The 16,962-nt window shown below is 44.4% G+C and overlaps 1 protein-coding gene and 1 long non-coding RNA gene across 2 annotated transcripts; both read left to right on the top strand.

Annotated features, from left to right (window-relative positions):
- Positions 1-529: 529 nt before the first annotated feature.
- LOC144889789 (uncharacterized) lies at positions 530-3,405 on the top strand. Its single transcript, XR_013622070.1, has 3 exons — positions 530-755; positions 2,968-3,108; positions 3,241-3,405. It is a non-coding gene; the product is annotated as an uncharacterized LOC144889789 (long non-coding RNA).
- A 50-nt stretch (positions 3,406-3,455) lies between these two features.
- Positions 3,456-6,114, top strand: LOC144889886 (uncharacterized). The gene is made up of 2 exons (XM_078771089.1): positions 3,456-3,711; positions 3,979-6,114. The coding sequence occupies exons 1-2, from the start codon at positions 3,456-3,458 to the stop codon at positions 4,971-4,973; spliced, it is 1,251 nt and encodes a 416-aa protein (XP_078627215.1). The 3' UTR covers positions 4,974-6,114.
- The last annotated feature ends 10,848 nt before the right edge of the window (positions 6,115-16,962 follow it).

Here is a 16,962-nt window from a genome sequence, read left to right as displayed (position 1 = left end):
GCCAGAGGTAGATGCTGCCTCACCTTCCAGCCCTCAGGTCGTTTTCACGAGACTGGAGCGATTGATGATAAATATAGTTTGATTTTCTTTGAAAAGTGTTTTTATGACCAGCGTGGTTACATTTTGAGAAGGATGTTCCATTTTGCACTTTGAGCGTGCCGAAATGTCTTTGAAAATCAGTTCTAATTGTTTCATAACTTTGAAGGTTCTGGTCCAGTTCTGGTCCAGGCGCAGCTGGGTAGGATCTTGCAAAACACTGATATCTATCTATAATTCCACTAATCTCTGTGTGTCTGTGTGTGTGTGTGTGTGTGTGTGTGTGTCTGTGACCGCTGTTTCTCGACAACTACCGGTCCGATATACTTTAAACTTGCCAGGTATATTGCTGGGGACCCGAGGATGTGCCTTTTCAAGGTTTGAAATTAATCGGACAAGTGGTTCCCAAGGTATGGTCACCGTACTCGCAAGCCGTTCGCTTTGCCTTTGCGAATGGACCAAACCATTTCATGTAAATAGAGGGGGGGGGGGGTTCTGTGGTCGTTACTGGCTTTGCGAATGGACCAAACCATTTCATGTAAATAGAGGGGGGGGGTTCTGTGGTCGTTACTGCCACGTGGTTTCAAAGTTGTTTTTTTGCACGCACGTACGGGCAAGCACGTACGGGCAAGCACGTACGTACGGGCACGTCCTAGTACCTTTAAACGAGTGTTGGTGCGAAGAGGATGGTGTCAGACCTGCACAACGATCCGTAACAGGTGTGTAAATCGGGATGTAAAAAGTTAATAATCTACACTTCTACATAATAACGTTTGTTACTTGGGCTTTTTTTTTTTTTTTTGCAAGTTTGTTGATCACTGGTTTGTGTGTTTGTGTGTCAGCTCACTTATACTTGACTACAGGTTACAGTTTTTAACTGATCTTCACAAAACTTCACCAAACGGTAGAGTTCGTGGTCCGACAAACTCCTATATATTTTTGAGCTCAAAAGGTCGACAGGTCAACATAGGCCAAAGGTCAACCACTTTAAAAAAAATTTTCCTAAAGTCCTCAATTTTCATCCGATTGACTTGGAATTTGAATGTGATTTTCATATCGGCTAACTGAATTCAACCACCAACAATTTGAGATCAGCATAGGCCAAAAGGTCAACATAGGTCAAAAGTCGACCACTTTTTTTCAAATTTCTAAAATGCTCAATTTTCATCCGTTTGACTTGAAATTTGATTAGGATTTACATAGCTAACTGAATTCAACCACGAACTATTTTTGAGATTAGCGTAGGCCAAAGGTCAACCACTTTTTCAAATTAATAAAATCCCCAATTTTCATCCGATTGACTTCAAATTTGAACAAGATTTTCATATCATCTGACTGAATTCAACCACCAACTATTTTTTTTTACGAGCTTGGCCAGAGAGGAATCAGTAGAACACAGAAAGACTACCGACCTGCCTGCAGAGAGAGTGAAAGGCCTTCAGAATCAGCTTCATCAAGGGAGATGCCAATGATTCTAAAAGCTTTGGTTTCCACAGCATGAAGCTGAGTGAGGTGTGAGGCAGGAGCACCAGCCCAGAGGGGAGAGCAGTACTCCATCAAGTTGTGGATGAAAGCCTTGTTTATGGTGAGAAGCTCAGTCATGCCAATAAAGAACTTCACACGACGGAGGATGCCCAGTCGGCGACTGCCTTTGGAGGCCAGCTTGGAAATGTGGTTTTCCCAGGAAAGATCATGGCAGATAGTGCGACCCAAAAGCTTGAGTGACAGTGGGTTTTCCAGATGGTCTTTACAAAAAGAAATAGTGAGGATGTGAGATTTGTCAGGATTGAATGACATGTTCCACTTTTTTGACCAGTTTGTGATTTTATCCTGTCTGCAGAGAGTGAAGAGGCTGCTGCCTGTCAATCTCAGCATTGAGATAAGTAGCAGCAGAGGGTGGAGTCATCAGCAAAAAGATAGAGATGATTTTTCAGAGAGTTGCACAGCTCATTAATGAATGCCAGAAAAAGCAAAAGCACAGCAGAAACAGCATGTCCAAATTGGAGGGGCCTGGTCTTAATCCAAAATGATGATCACAGATCAAGCCTTTGGAGACTAGGAAGGATTTATTTATTATCAGAAGCGATGATGGCTTCCATGACCTTGCTGATTATAGGGAGTAGGCTCATTGGTCTGCAGTTGCAGGGATCTCTTTGCACCTTTTTTTTGTAAAGCGGTAACGTTGGCTGATTTCCAAGCAGATGGCAGATGACCTTGAGTAAAAGAGAGGGTGAAGAGACCAGAGAGAGAGAGTGTGATAGCACGGCAGAGCAGGATTTGGGGACCCGTGAGCTGATGCTGTCTGGGCCAGTTGCGGAATCAGAGTCGAGAATTGACAAACTTCTCCGCCTTGTTGGGAGAGAAGGGCACAGAGTCTGGGACCAGCTGGGTATGACTGGTTAAGGTGGGCACAGAGAGCGATGGGTTTGGGACACAACATTTTGAGGCAAACACGGAGTTGAGGCATTCAGCTTTTTCAGGTGCAAAGTCAGGTGTGTGGCCGTATGAGGTAAGGGAGGGAGGGCATGGAAGGGGAACAAACAGCAGAAACAGATTTGACCAGATGCCACCAGGACTTGGAGGAGGGAGACAGGTTTGAGAGTTCAGTCTTCAGAGTAGGGTGGAGTTAATTTTTTCAATCTTTATTTTATTTAAATTGAATTAAATACTTTAACCCTGCTGAACACAAATGGCCTGCTTGTTCGTTCCATGAACCTCCAGTTTAGCAGTACTTGAACATGTGAAATAGGGTGGCATAGAAGAGGACTTCAATTGCGCTTAATATCCGGAATTTTTCTTTTAACCAATCTCAAACTTCATTATTACATTAAAATTGAAGTATACATGCCATGAAGTAACATGTTCTATGAACTCTCAAGATGGTTCTCCATCTCATTTCCCTGCAAAAGACTGACCCTGACTTGTACACAGGTGATGTCTATTCTGTAAATGTAGAAGGCAGACAACACAACAACGATTTATCTGTCACAGAAGATTCAAAATGTGCTTCTGCAAAGGAAGGATCAGATGGTATTCACATGACAAATGGAAGTGCTTCCTGTTTTGCAACTGGTGAGTGGAAACGTAAAAAATTAACAGACAATATTTTGTGTTGAGAAAATATATAATTTTCGGAGAAGTGTTAAATATTTTGCATTTTGATTTTGACAAAAAAAAAAGGAAATGTGTTCTTTGTTTCTGTAGAACAAACCAGAAGAAATTTGGGACAAATAAGGTCCAGTCGCAGCTTGACAGTGAGGAAGAAGCCTTTTTTGAAAAAAAAATCACGAAATCAAGACTCCCTTTCTATAAAATACAAGTGCATGTCTTGGCCTCGCAACACAAATATTAGTGTTAAATTAAACAAACACAATAAGCGTCAAAAAAAGTGAATCCTTTGTAAGTGTAATGTGTGCAGAATGGATTTTGCTTCAACGAGTAACATGAAAATGCACAGGACGATACACACTGGAAAACGCCCCCACAAGTGCTCCGTCTGTGATAAAGATTTCTCTTGTAAGAGCAGTTTGAAAAGGCATATGAAGATCCACACAGGAGAGCGTCCACACAAATGCTTGATATGTGATCAAGGTTTCTCTGAAAAACACGAATTTAAATTACATTTGAGGATCCATACAGGAGATCGCCATCACACATGCTCGATATGTGATAAAGGTTTCTCTCAAAAAGGCAGTTTGAAATTACATATGAGGATCCATACAGGTTTGCGTCCTTACAAATGCTCGATATGTGATAAAGGTTTCTCTCATAAAGGCAATTTTAAATTACATTTGAGGATCCATACAGGAGAGCGACTTCACACATGCTCGATGTGTGATAAAGGTTTCTCTCAAAAAGGCAATTTGAAATTACATATGAGGATCCATACAGGAGAGCGCCCTCACACATGCTCGATATGTGATAAAGGTTTCTCTCATAAAGGCAATTTTAAATTACATTTGAGGATCCATACAGGAGAGCGCCCTCACACATGCTCGATGTGTGATAAAGGTTTCTCTCAAAAAGGCAATTTGAAATTACATATGAGGATCCATACAGGAGAGCGCCCTCACACATGCTCGATATGTGATAAAGGTTTCTCTCATAAAGGCAATTTTAAATTACATTTGAGGATCCATACAGGAGAGCGACTTCACACATGCTCGATATGTGATAAAGGTTTCTCTCAAAACAGAGCTTTGAAATTACACATGAGGATCCATACAGGAGAGCAACCTCACACATGCTCGATATGTGATAAAGGTTTCTCTCAAAAAGGCAATTTGAAATTACATATGAGGATCCATACGGGAGAGCGTCCTTACACATGCTCGATTTGTGATAAAGGTTTCTCTCAAAACAGAGAATTGAAATTACATATGAGGATCCATACAGGAGAGCGTCCTTACAAATGCTCCATTTGTGATAAAGGTTTCCCTAAAAAAGGCAGTTTGAAATTGCATTTGAGGATCCATACAGGAGAGCGTCCTTACAAATGCTCGATATGTGATAAAGGTTTCTCTCATAAAGGCAGTTTGAAATCACATATGAGGATCCATACAGGAGAGCGACCCCACACATGCTCGATATGTGATAAAGGTTTCTCTCAAAACATTGATTTGAAATCACATATGAGGATCCATACAGGAGAGCGTCCTTACAAATGCTCCATTTGTGATAAAGGCTTCTCTCAAAAAGGCAGTTTGAAATTGCATATGAGGATCCATACAGGAGAGCGTCCTCACAAATGCTCGATATGTGATGAAGGTTTCTCTCAAAAAGGCAGTTTGATATTACATATGAAGATCCATACAGGAGAGAGACCCCACAAATGCTCGATATGTGCTAAAGGTTTCTCTCGAAAAGACAGTTTGATATCACATATGAAGATCGATGGAAGAGAGCTGAAATCTGAAAGACCAGGATATGAAAAATGATGTGAAGTTGTTTTCGAAATTGAAGAAACCTGAAATTGTACCAGTGATAGTCGGAGTAACAGGGAATCCGGATGATCAAGAAAACCCTAACTGAGTACTTAAAAAGCATTCCAGGGAATATCACGACAAACAAACTGCAGGTGGAGGGTGTCAGAGGTTCTGTGAGAATTCTAAAACGAGCCCTTGGAACAAAACTATGAGAATGAAGTTTCACAAACTGGTTCATGAATAATGATCCTTTACTGAAAAAGGTGGAGATTTTGAATTCTGGGAGAACTTCCTCCCACCTCATAAAACCCGCATATGGAGACAACAACCAACAATACCATCCTTACAAATGTTTTATTTGTGACAAGGATTTTATTTCTCAACGAAGCTTGAACTTCCGTCGTGCAACCCACGCTGGAGTGCTCACATAAAAAATGCTCTCACTGCGGGAAAAGTTTTGCTGATAAAGGTTTGATAAATTCACATAGCATTACTCATGCTGGGTTGTACGTGCCCTCTTTGTAAGCGATCCTCAGCAGTAGGCAGGGTATTCAGTGAACGAGTAAGGAGAAAGCAGTCTTGAAAACGTACAGCCCTTTGGGTATATACAGCACAACTCCTCTAAATACCATCTGGAACCCCTGACAACCAGCCAGCACCCCACACCCCTTGATGAAAGCCATATGGCTGGCTGTCACCAGAATGTCCACAACAATGACTGCAAATTGCTGCCAAAAGACAACAAGAATCTCAACATTCTAACCCCATCTGCTCAAGTTTTAAGAAAATGACAGCTTATTTTAGAAATGTAACATTTATTTATTAGGTTCTCCATATTCTCATAATAGAGAATTGTTGAAAATCTGATGCCAAAAACTCAAATGGTAACAGAACGTAATCTCTCAATCTGGTCTTGGATCTCATTGTGCTTCTTTCACAGTCTTCGTTCGGTTGCCAGTTTGTAGTTATTGTCTGTCCTTGCCATGTGTCCAGCCAAGTTCCATTTGAGTTTTTTGATTGTGACCAGTGTTTAGGAATTTTGTTTTCTCTCTGATTTAGTTGTTTTTCTTGTCCCCTTTTGGTTTTGCTCAGATGGCATCTTTGCATGGCAGTTTGAACACCAATGTATACTAAATCTTTGCTGTAGTCCATGTTTCATTGCCGTGTGTGATCTTGGGAGAACACCCTTGTTGTAAAATTGTTTATCAGAAGAAGACTCCTGCCTTTGTTTTTCATGAAACTTGAAGTTGTGAACGGTTCCACAATACAGGAATGTCCTCAAAGCACAAATGCACTGTCTGTGTTATTACCCTCGCCAGAGGAGAGGGTATTGCATTTGAGGCAGTTTATTACTTGGAGTGGGGGGGGGGGGATTTTTTGCAAGTTTGTTGATCACTCCGGTTTGTGTGTTTGTGTGTTTGTTTGTTTGTTTGTGTGTTTGTCTGTCCGCTCATTTATACTTGACTACAGGTTTTAGTTTTGAACCGATCTTCATGAAACTCCACCAAATGGTAGAGTTCGTGGTCTGACAAATTCCTATATATTTTTGAGGTCAAAAGGTGAAAAGGTCAGCATAGGCCAAAGGTCAACCACTTTTTTTCAAATTTCTAAAATCCTCAGTTTTCATCTGATTGACTTGAAATTTGAATAGCATTTACATATCGGCTAACTGAATTCAACCACCAACTATTTTTGAGATCAGCGTAGGCCAAAAGGTCAACATAGGCCAAAGGTCAACCACTTTTTTTGAATTTCTGAAATCCTCAATTTTCATCTGATTGACTTGAAATGTGAACAGGATTTACATATCAGCTTGCTGAATTCAACCACTAAATATTTTTGAGATCAACATTGGCCAAAAGGTCAACATAGGCCAAAATTGTCAATTTTCATCCGATTAACTTAAACTTTTTGAAAACGATTTGCATATCAGGTCACTGAATTCAACCACTAATTATTTTTGAGGTCAAAAGGATGCTCCACTGAGTGCCATTCTGCTTTGTTCTGTTTTGCCAAGTGTTGCTCGATGAGTCATTTTTCGTCTGTCTGTCTGCCTGAGCATGATATCTCAGAAAGTTGAGATATTCAAAAACATATGTGTATATATATATTAGGGTGGTCCTCAAATGTACACCAAAAAATAAAATTGGACTTTTTTCAGGTGCTTGTTGCTAAAATTGTTCCTTATTGTGAAAAAATGAAATGTGCCAAAGATGGTTTCTATACGACTTTATTTACTACTGTCACACATGGGTTGAAAATTACAATGTTTCAGTATCGACACACAAAATTGTTTTTAATAAACTAACACTCAGATGTAATCCCAAATCAGTAAGAATGTATGACAATCATCATAAACACACAGAGTAAGAGTCCTCCAGACCATTGATTCCTCATTAATAAGTTCTGTGGTAAATTATTTCCTCCTTATCTTCTTTGCGTCGGGGAACTGATGGCGATGCCACTCAACAACTTGCAACAGGTACTGGCGCTGCTGTTCATCCTTTGTCAAGACTTGATTGTAGTCCTGTATTAATGCTACACCACGTTCTGCAAAGTCGTTGACAGTGGAAATACCGCATAAGACTTGCTGTGATGACTGAAATGATGGGTCATCGGCCCACTCACCAGGGTCCTTTTCTAGGAAGTCAGTATTGACTTTGAATGCAGTAAAAATTCGCAGTGAGGCAGAAGTAACAAAATCTGCAACAGTCTTGGCAGCGTTGGCTTCTTTTGCTGTAAGATCCACATGTACCCATGGTTGAGGATTCTCTTGGCATTCTTCTTTAAGAGCAGCTACTATCATTCGCTTGACATCAAACTCAACACTATCGTCAAACAGAGCAAGTCCTGCCAGTTCTTCGCTGAGGTACCACAAGTGATTGGAAAGCTTTTTGCTGGTGGCTTCGGCAATCACTGAATCAGGATAGAAAATGAGTGCTTTTAAGAGAGCTAGGTCTCCAGCGGGAGCACCAATGGCAGATGGCGCGCTGAACCAGGCTTTGGTATACACTGCTCCAACAAATGCTGTAAAACGCTTTATGCCAGTGAGTTCCTTTGGGGTCAGTCGAAACTGATCACGGAACAAGTAGATCTTGATTCCATAAATCACACGGGCCATCCATCTTGCCCGATGCATGGCTCCTGGCTGCATGAACCTGAATCCTCTCGGAGGACGCTCACCAAACAGAATAATAGTCAACTCAAGAAGTTCACGGTAGTCATCTCGTAGTTGGCCCGATTCCAGTTTCTGGATGCAGAATGAAACGACATCTTCTTTGCAACTTAAAAATACACCTGAAACTACAGAGTCCAGGTCATCAGGCATCATTGGCTTAAACTTGCTTTGGGCAATGGAATTCCAGTTTGACTGGAAACGCTAGAAGAAGGCTATCTCAGGTCCTTTTGATGGACCAAGAGATGGTTTGAATGCTGCCATTGCTGCCTCCACCACTAGTTCCAGAATGTGATGCCAGCATGCAAAATGTAATAGTGGTCGTCCAAGCTTTTGCTGCAAAATAGTGCATGTACCAAGTACTGAACCAGTGTTGCTGGCTGTCGTGTCAAAGCTCATACCTGCCACCATGTCTTGCAAATGCCATTCTTCGTGGCATTGCATAACAGCAGCAGCTGTTGCTAGTCCAGTTCCTGCTGGCAGCTTTGGCACACCCAAAAGCTTTCCAGTTCCTTGTGGGTCACTGACAATGACAGGAAGGCCATCAGCTTTTTTAGTCCCATCGTCTGGAAGGAGCTTGCCATCCCAATGAACCACCAGACTTGTGTTTGGAGCATAGGATGCCTGGATGTCACCTGCAATTGTCTTCCGTTGGATCCGCCTGGATTTCCTGATCGATGTACGGTTGATGGCCAACTCTGAAGGGTCGTGTCCCAGAGCAGAGGCTGCTGCTGACAAGATGTGAACAGCTGATCGATCGCTAACCTTGGTGCGGTCGAGAGCTGCTGTTAGGTCCAGTGTAACAATGCTACTTGCACGCTTTCGGCTCTGCCTCTTTGAAGCAGATAGAACAGCAGAGTCGTCATGATCACTGGCTTCAGCACTGCTGTCTGTTGATGATGCAAGCTCAAGAGTCTCCTCTCGGGCTGCTTGCTTCTCTTTTTCATGCTGCTCTCTTTCAGTCAACACCTTGTCGCGTTGATGTGTCCACTCCTCTTTTCCTGCTAGCACCTTGTCAACACCAACCATAAAGCCCCGTCGACCTGGCTCCCGTTGTGCCTTAAGGAATTCACGGTCCTCTGGTATTTTGATCAGATCAAGGACATCAACATGAGGAATGTCAAATAAGTCACGTAGACCGGTTTGAAACTGTCCTTCTTTCTTTATCTGAGGGACAGATCGCCGGCTCTTTCCTTTCAGGATGGATCTGTATTGTTCTACTTTTCTCTCTAGTTTTGCAATGATATTCCGCTCATCTGCAGTGGGGATCCGTGCTTTCTCCCAGATACATAACAACAGTTGTCTCACGAACAACAGTTGTTGCGGCACTGCTTATGTCCAATTTCTCAGCATGATGTAGCTTATAGTATCGCTGCAGAATCTCTTGCCAAGATGGGAGCCGAGTTTCTGGTAGTTTTTCAATATGGCAGGCTATCAGCCACACATGATTCTTTTTCTGGTTGCTCTTCTTGAAGTACTTGCACTCGCCATCATAACTGAAACAAACCGAAATAATTTCTGTCTAGTGCTGATGAGCAGAATAGCAGGGGCCATGTGACAGTGGTAAACGTTTTCAAAACGAAATGAAATTTTACCCAATTTGTTCTCTCTACAGGTGTAATAAAAAAATGGAAAAGCACTTTAGAAAAGTTAATGTTTACATTTGAGGACCACCCTAATATATATATATATATGTATATATATACACAGTTGCATATATAGGTTAAAATACATTTACTTCGACACTTCGACACTTCTACAATTTATAATGCAAATACATTTACATTATAAATTCCTACCCATAACCGTGGTCACATTCTGGACCTTGTCTGCTCTACCTGATTAATTTTGCACAATCTCTCTGGCTCTGACCTCACCCTCTGACCACTTAGCCATCACTATGACCATCAACATCCCCACCCCAGCACCAAGGCATTATCGCACTATCAACTTCCGTAAGCTAAACGCTCTTTCACCTACCTCATTCGCATACACCCTCTCTGAAAAAATGTCCACTTCTCCCTTCGTTGACCTCCACACCCCTTCTGACCTCACTGACTACTACAACCACACTCTCTCCTCCTGCCTTGACCAGCTTGTGCCTATAAAAACCAAAACAGTTTCTTTCACCCATTCTGCTCCCTGGTTTAACCCTGAACTCCGCCTGATGAAAACTCATGCTCACCAACTTGAAAGACTCTGCAATAAAACAGGTCTCACAATTCACTCCCAAGCCTACAAGGACCACCTACAACACTACAAAGATGCCCTCTCCAGCGCCCGCTCCGCCTACTACTCTCAAATTATCCACTCTGGCTCTGGAAACCCAAAAGCACTCTTCTCTACAATAAACAAACTCCTCAGCCCCCTAAACACCACCACCCAGTCATTCACAGTAGACAACTGCATCTCCTTCCTTTCATTCTTCCAATGCAAAATTGCCAACATCTACAACAGCTTAACCACCACCGCACCCACTCCCCCTCAAACTACCTGCCCCCCCTTATCCTGCCAACCCCTGTCTCACTTCTCCCCAGTCTCCCCTACTGACCTCTCTGAATTCCTCATAGGAATGAAAACTGCCACCTGCACTCTTGACCCAATCCCCTCCAGCTTTGTCAAGGCCTCCCTTCCTGCTCTCTCTCCACTTATCACTGCAACAATAAACTCCTCCCTGTCTACAGGCATCGTCCCACCATCCCTCAAAATTGCTGCTGTTACCCCCATTCTGAAAAAACCGGGACTCAACCCTGACACCCGAAATAACTTCAGACCCATCTCCAACCTACCCTTGTGTCAAAAGTTTTGGAACGCGCTGTAGCCACTCAACTTAAACATCACCTCTCTGCCAATAACCTGTATGAAACATTCCAATCCGGATTCCGCTCCAACCACAGTACTGAAACTGCTCTCCTCAAAATCACCAACGACCTTCTCCTCTCCTCTGACGCTGGCAACCTCAACATTCTCATCCTCCTCGACCTCAGCGCCGCCTTTGACACCATCAATCACACCATCCTCCTCACCCGACTTGAAACCACCTTTAACATTACCGGCACTGCCCTCTCTTGGATCAAATCATACCTCTCTGACAGACGCCAGTTCATCTCCATCAATAACTGCAAATCCCCCACTGCTCCCCTCCCCCAAGGTGTTCCCCAAGGTTCAGTTCTTGGCCCCCTCCTCTTCATCCTGTACCTGTCCCCCCTTGGTCACTTAATCCGCCGTCATGGTCTCCAATTCCACTGCTTCGCCGATGACATCCAGCTTTTCATCTCCACCAAGTCCATCTCCACCGCCACCCACTCTATCCTGACAAACTGCATCACTGAAATAAAATCCTGGCTTCAAATCAACTTCCTCAAACTTAACTATGATAAATCTGAAATAATCATCATTGGCCCAAAAACGCTCACCAAATCCACCCATAACTTTGCCCTCAACATCGACGGTTTCCCATTATCCACCTCCCCTCACATCCGGAATCTTGGCATCATCTTTGACCAAACCCTCTCCTTCGACAAATACACTAAACAGATCACAAAGACAGCCTTCTTTCACCTGAAAAACATCGCCCGTCTCTGTCCATCCCTCTCCTCCACGGCTGCAGAAAGCCTCATCCACGCCTTCATCACCTCCCGTCTGGACTACTGCAACAGCCTCCTCTATGGTTCACCCTCAATAATCAACAATAAACTCCAATACATTCAGAACTCCGCTGCCTCTCTACTCACTCAATCCCCGGACCCGTGACCACATCACCCCCGTCCTTTACAAGCTTCACTGGCTCCCCATCCCCCAGAGAATCCAGTACAAAATCCTCCTCTTGACCGACAAAGCCCTCCATAACCTGGCCCCATCCTACCTGACTGACGTCCTCTCCAGACACACTCCCACCCGCAACCTCCTCTCTGCTGGTACCAACCTCCTGCCCCCCCCCCCATCCCGACCAAATTCAGATCCTGGGGGGGACAGGGCCTTCTCCATCGCTGCTCCCATCCTCTGGAACTCACTACCTCACACCATCAGAGACTCCTCCTCACTCACCACATTCAAAACCTCACTCAAGACCCACCTGTTCAACACTGCATTCAACATTTAACCCACAGCATTTAACCCCTGGCTATCTCTTCTCCTTCTCCTTCCTTTTGCTTTGATTATTTACCTATTGATTTTTGTCTTTTTGCATTTGTTTTTTGTACTCTGTCAAAGCGTCTTTGGGCTTCTTGAAAAGCGTTATATAAAATAAATGTATTATTATTATTATTACTTCATGCAGCTGGACAAATCAAATTGGTGCCCCTTTATATGAACTTTTCAGAGCATCACTTGGTTCCTCCTAAGAGCACGTGGGTCGTCCAGCATAAACAACGATATTTTTTGAATGTCCTTTATTTTCTATTGTTTAGCATTTTCTCCAAGCTATTCTCGGACTTGCTTCCTGACCTCCGGACCTTAGGTTACCAGGCTACGGCTAACTCCACGGCCCATTGGGTTGTTGAGCAACCGTGGATGCTGGTTGAGATATTTGTGTCTAACAGGGACCCCACACCTTTATGTTGTGTTATCTGTTGGTGACTCAATGACCTCGGCTAATGACCATGCCCTTAACATTCACCCGTCCTTCACCTCCTATTACTACTACGGCCGAGGAAACTGAGTAAACACTGGCAAAACACAACCGAAGCGAAACAGTGGGGCAGAACTCCTGGCTATCAACTACGTACACCTTTATGTTGGATCAATGGAAGAAAGGGCAAGGACGAAGCAGATGGGAAATGCACGAGTATTTATCACAAAGCATTGGTGAAAAACACTTTATTTATAGCTCTTTATTAACTAAGCAAAGGCAAAAGGGAATGTATCTTCAACAAAAAACAAAGTTAAAAGACACGAAAGAGCAGACTTATCCTTTGTATCGCTATAGGATCTTAATTACAAACAGAGACAACGAAAGAGGCAGTTAGGAGTATGGGAACGACTCCAGGCTCACCTTAACTAGCCAGGTGGGTCTGGATGGGGCCAAATAATACAGGTGGGGGGGAGGAAGTTATAATGAGGGGGTGATGCAGTGTTAATGTCGGAGTGGTGTCACTGCACGTTCCAGCAGACGAACGTGACCCAGAGTGGTTCATTCCCTTCAGGTGAACCTTCGAGCAGATTCGAGCAACTCGTGACTGCCGAGCTCGTTCTGAGGCACCCCAAGGAAGCTCACCACCACGGCAGCTCAGCACCACTGCAGCTCACCACAGCTCACCACCACCACCCCAAATTCAGCTGCCTTCTACCCTTTATACTTTCCATGCAGGGCGTGGCTTCCAGGCGAGCACAGCCCATGCAATCGTCTGTCAGCTTAATGCAGCCTTCTCCATTGGTGCGCACATGAAGGGGGGAGGGAACCACAATGAGGCCCATGGAAATTCCCAGTGTGTAAGGCAGCTTTCAACAAAACCCTCACTCCTTCACCTCACAAGTAAAGCGGTAAGGGCATGTCTCCCACCTCTTCCCTCCCACGGGAATGTTCCTTATACAGTATGCATATCGCATGACTTGGCGTTCCACTTTTTTGTGCAGCACTTGGTGTGCCTGAAAGATCCGGCCTCATGCTCCCTGCATTTGGTACGAGTGAAAAGAAAGGTTTGTTTGAATGGCATGTATTTGGGGTGTTCCCCGGGTCACGAAGGTCGAAGTACAAGAAGGTAAGACGCCCGATCTGGAGGATTGTTGACAATTAATTGTTACTTTTGGGGCTTCGGTTGCCGGTATGAATTTGGATGGATGATAATTACCACAAACGAAAGAGTAAAGAATTGAACAAACGGAGGTGGGAATGAACTCATGGGGTGGAACGGGCGGACCGAAAGCAGATTGAAAGAAAGAGATCATTGTAAATGGGGAGACACCACAACGGGAATACATCGACTAAACCTGCGTTCTGCAACCTTTTTAGCCCAGGACCCAATAAAAACCCAGGCATCCAGTCACGACCCATCGAACCCCCCCCCCCCCCACAAACCTTCACGGAAATATCAATTGCTTATGACGTTGAAGCACGGTGCTATGCGCGCTTGCTTGTACAACAAGAAGGAAGCGGACAACGCGGTGAGTTTAAGAGTCTTTATTAAACGAGCTCAACTGTAGCACTGGCGCGCTCCGGGCTGCTCGCCCGGTGTATATCCCGCGGGCACGCCTACCCCTTGGGCGTGGCCGCCGCCCACTTGGTGCGTGGAATGATGCCCTCACGCCAGTGAGCTTTCGTGTCCGCCACACGCACCCCCCCAGAATTCCCGCGCACCTGGAGGGCCAGTTTGCGGGGCAAACGCATGACCCGGCGAAGCGCCCTCTGGCGACCGGCGGCGTCCGGGGTGCAGGGATGCCAGGTGGGATGCTGACTTGCTGACTTGCTGTTGTTCATCTCATTACTGACTTGCTGTTGTTCATCTCGCGTTCTTTCTGGAGAAAAAACTCCCGTGACTTGTTGACATGATCTCCATGTTTTTTCTCGAGGTGCCGTTTCAGCTTTTGGGACCCGAGGGACTCGTTGGCCAACACGTCGAGGCATACCACACACTGGTCGATGAACATTGTGCTCATCGATATTCAAGGTGAACCCATAGTTCAGGAACACAGGCTGATACTTTCCAGCCATGGCGAGTACCTTACGCTCACAGCTCAATCTTTCGAATGAAAAGCGATGGACATTCGCGTGTCGGAAACTAAACGTATGATCTGACTGACCGGATGCACGCACGGTACATCGCGGTACATCGGTACAGCGTGGTACATCGGTATAGCGCTGTACATCGTGGTACATCGGTACAGCGCGGTGGGAGAGTCCACACTATAAAGTTTGTGTCGGCCTTCGTTTGATCTCTGTTCTGTTCAGTCGGGAGAAGTAAATCGTCGATAAAGTTTTTTTCCCCGCGATTTCTGAAACGATCGTGTGACCCATTGAAAATCCTTTGCGACCCAAACATTGGGTCGTGACCCAATGGTTGCGGAACGTCAGACTAAACCAACCACAACGCATGTTACCATTCCCGATCCCGTTAGACAATGGGCAGAGGTATTCCTTTACCATAGACAAATAAATAACTATCTCGGGATTTCTGGGGTGTATATGGGTGTACCCGCCCCCCCCCCCCCTCCGTTCAGGGGGTGAATTTTCCAAAATCACAACAATATGATGCATATTGCATAGGGTGGTGCTCAAAATAATTTCTTTAAAATATTTACTGGGACATGGCTTTATCTTGTTCCTTTTGTTCGAAAATGAAAAGACACCAAATATGAAAGCAATCTGATTTTATTTAGGGGTGCCACATCAGCCTTCAAACTAAAGGTGTCCACAAAACTTTTCTATATATGGATCGAAAGCAAAACCAGAAGTTTGTTTTATGAAAATCCACCCTCCACTCACTTTCTTTGTATTCTAGCAAACACAAGTTACAATAGCTGCACAAATAGCACTATATTGCTATGAAAACTCAAATTCAATGATAACAATCCAAATGTTCAGTTCATAAAATGAAGAGACACCATATCACATAATATTAAAAAACCCAAATATAATGAGAAATGTAACTCCTATTTCTGGGCCTGTTTCACCACTGTTGCCTTCTTGGCATCGGGGTACATCTTCCTGTGAGCAGCAACAACTTGGAGCAGAGCTTGCTTTTGCTCTTCATCCTTTGTAAGGAGCTTATTGTAGTCTTGTATCAATGCGACACCCCTTTCTGCCCTGTCGTTCACCACGACTAAGCCACTGGCGGCTTTCTTTGCTTCCTGAAAGCTGGTTTCTTGCTCCCATGAACCAGGATCCTTATCCATCCAATCAGTTGGGGTCCCTAGGATGCTGAAGAAATGCTTGGTGTGTTTTGTTATGAGGCCAGCGATTGACAGGGCGGTTCCTCGTTTGATAGCTGGTCTCTTTGGAGAGGGGTTTTCACCGTCATTTTTCAATGCTTCAATCATATTGATCTTGCTTTCTTTGTCAATTCTGGTGTCAAAGAATGCAAATGCCACTAGTACTGGGCTCATGTACCACGTGTGGCGGCCAAGTGCCGTCAAGGCTGCCTGAGCCATCTTCTGATTGATTTGTTCAAACTTTTCCAACTTCTTGAAGAGGTTAATGTCATTCAGGGGAGCCTCAATAGCTTGTGGAGCCCGAAACCAAGCCTGTACAGTGTACATACACAAGGCAGACAAAAATGTTGAAGGCTCGGAGTTCTCTCGCCTCTCGAAGTGTCAAGTGGAACTCTGACCGAAACATGAACACCTGTAGTGAATATAGTGCTTTTGCCATCCATCTGGCTCTGTGCATTGCTCCTGGAGCCATGATCCGGATTCCACGAGGTGGGATTCCTCCCATGTAGATGACAGTCAGTTCTAGGAGTTCACGATAATCATCTCGTGGCTGCTGATCTTTCAAACACACAAGAACGTTTTTGCTTCCAACACAGTGTCTACAGATCCCATTGAAGCCTTCCTCTCTGAGAATTGATCGTGAAGAAACTTCCTGTCCTCGGGGTTGGTGATTATGGCCTCCGAATCTGCATGCCTAAGATCAAACGTCTTCTCCAAGGAGGCCTTGAAGGATGCTTCCTTTTTCTCTTGGGTCGCACCACCCCGCTTTGCACCTTTTTGGAGGCTCCTCCATTCTTCATATAGCCTCTCCAAACGATGGATGCAGTGCTGCTTCGTCGTTGTAGGTAGGTGAGCTTTTTCCCAGAACTTCACAACCTCTTCAATGGTGAGGGTTGCACTCTCCCGGGCAGTGCGATTCTCCTTCTTCAGGTGATGGAAAAACAGGACAAGAGATTGATG

Source organism: Myxine glutinosa, chromosome 1 (genome assembly GCF_964187855.1).
Source record: "Myxine glutinosa chromosome 1, kmMyxGlut1.1, whole genome shotgun sequence".
Classification (NCBI taxonomy): domain Eukaryota; kingdom Metazoa; phylum Chordata; class Myxini; order Myxiniformes; family Myxinidae; genus Myxine; species Myxine glutinosa.
Note: the sequence above shows the minus strand (reverse complement) of the source record. Positions and strands in the feature narration are given on the sequence as shown.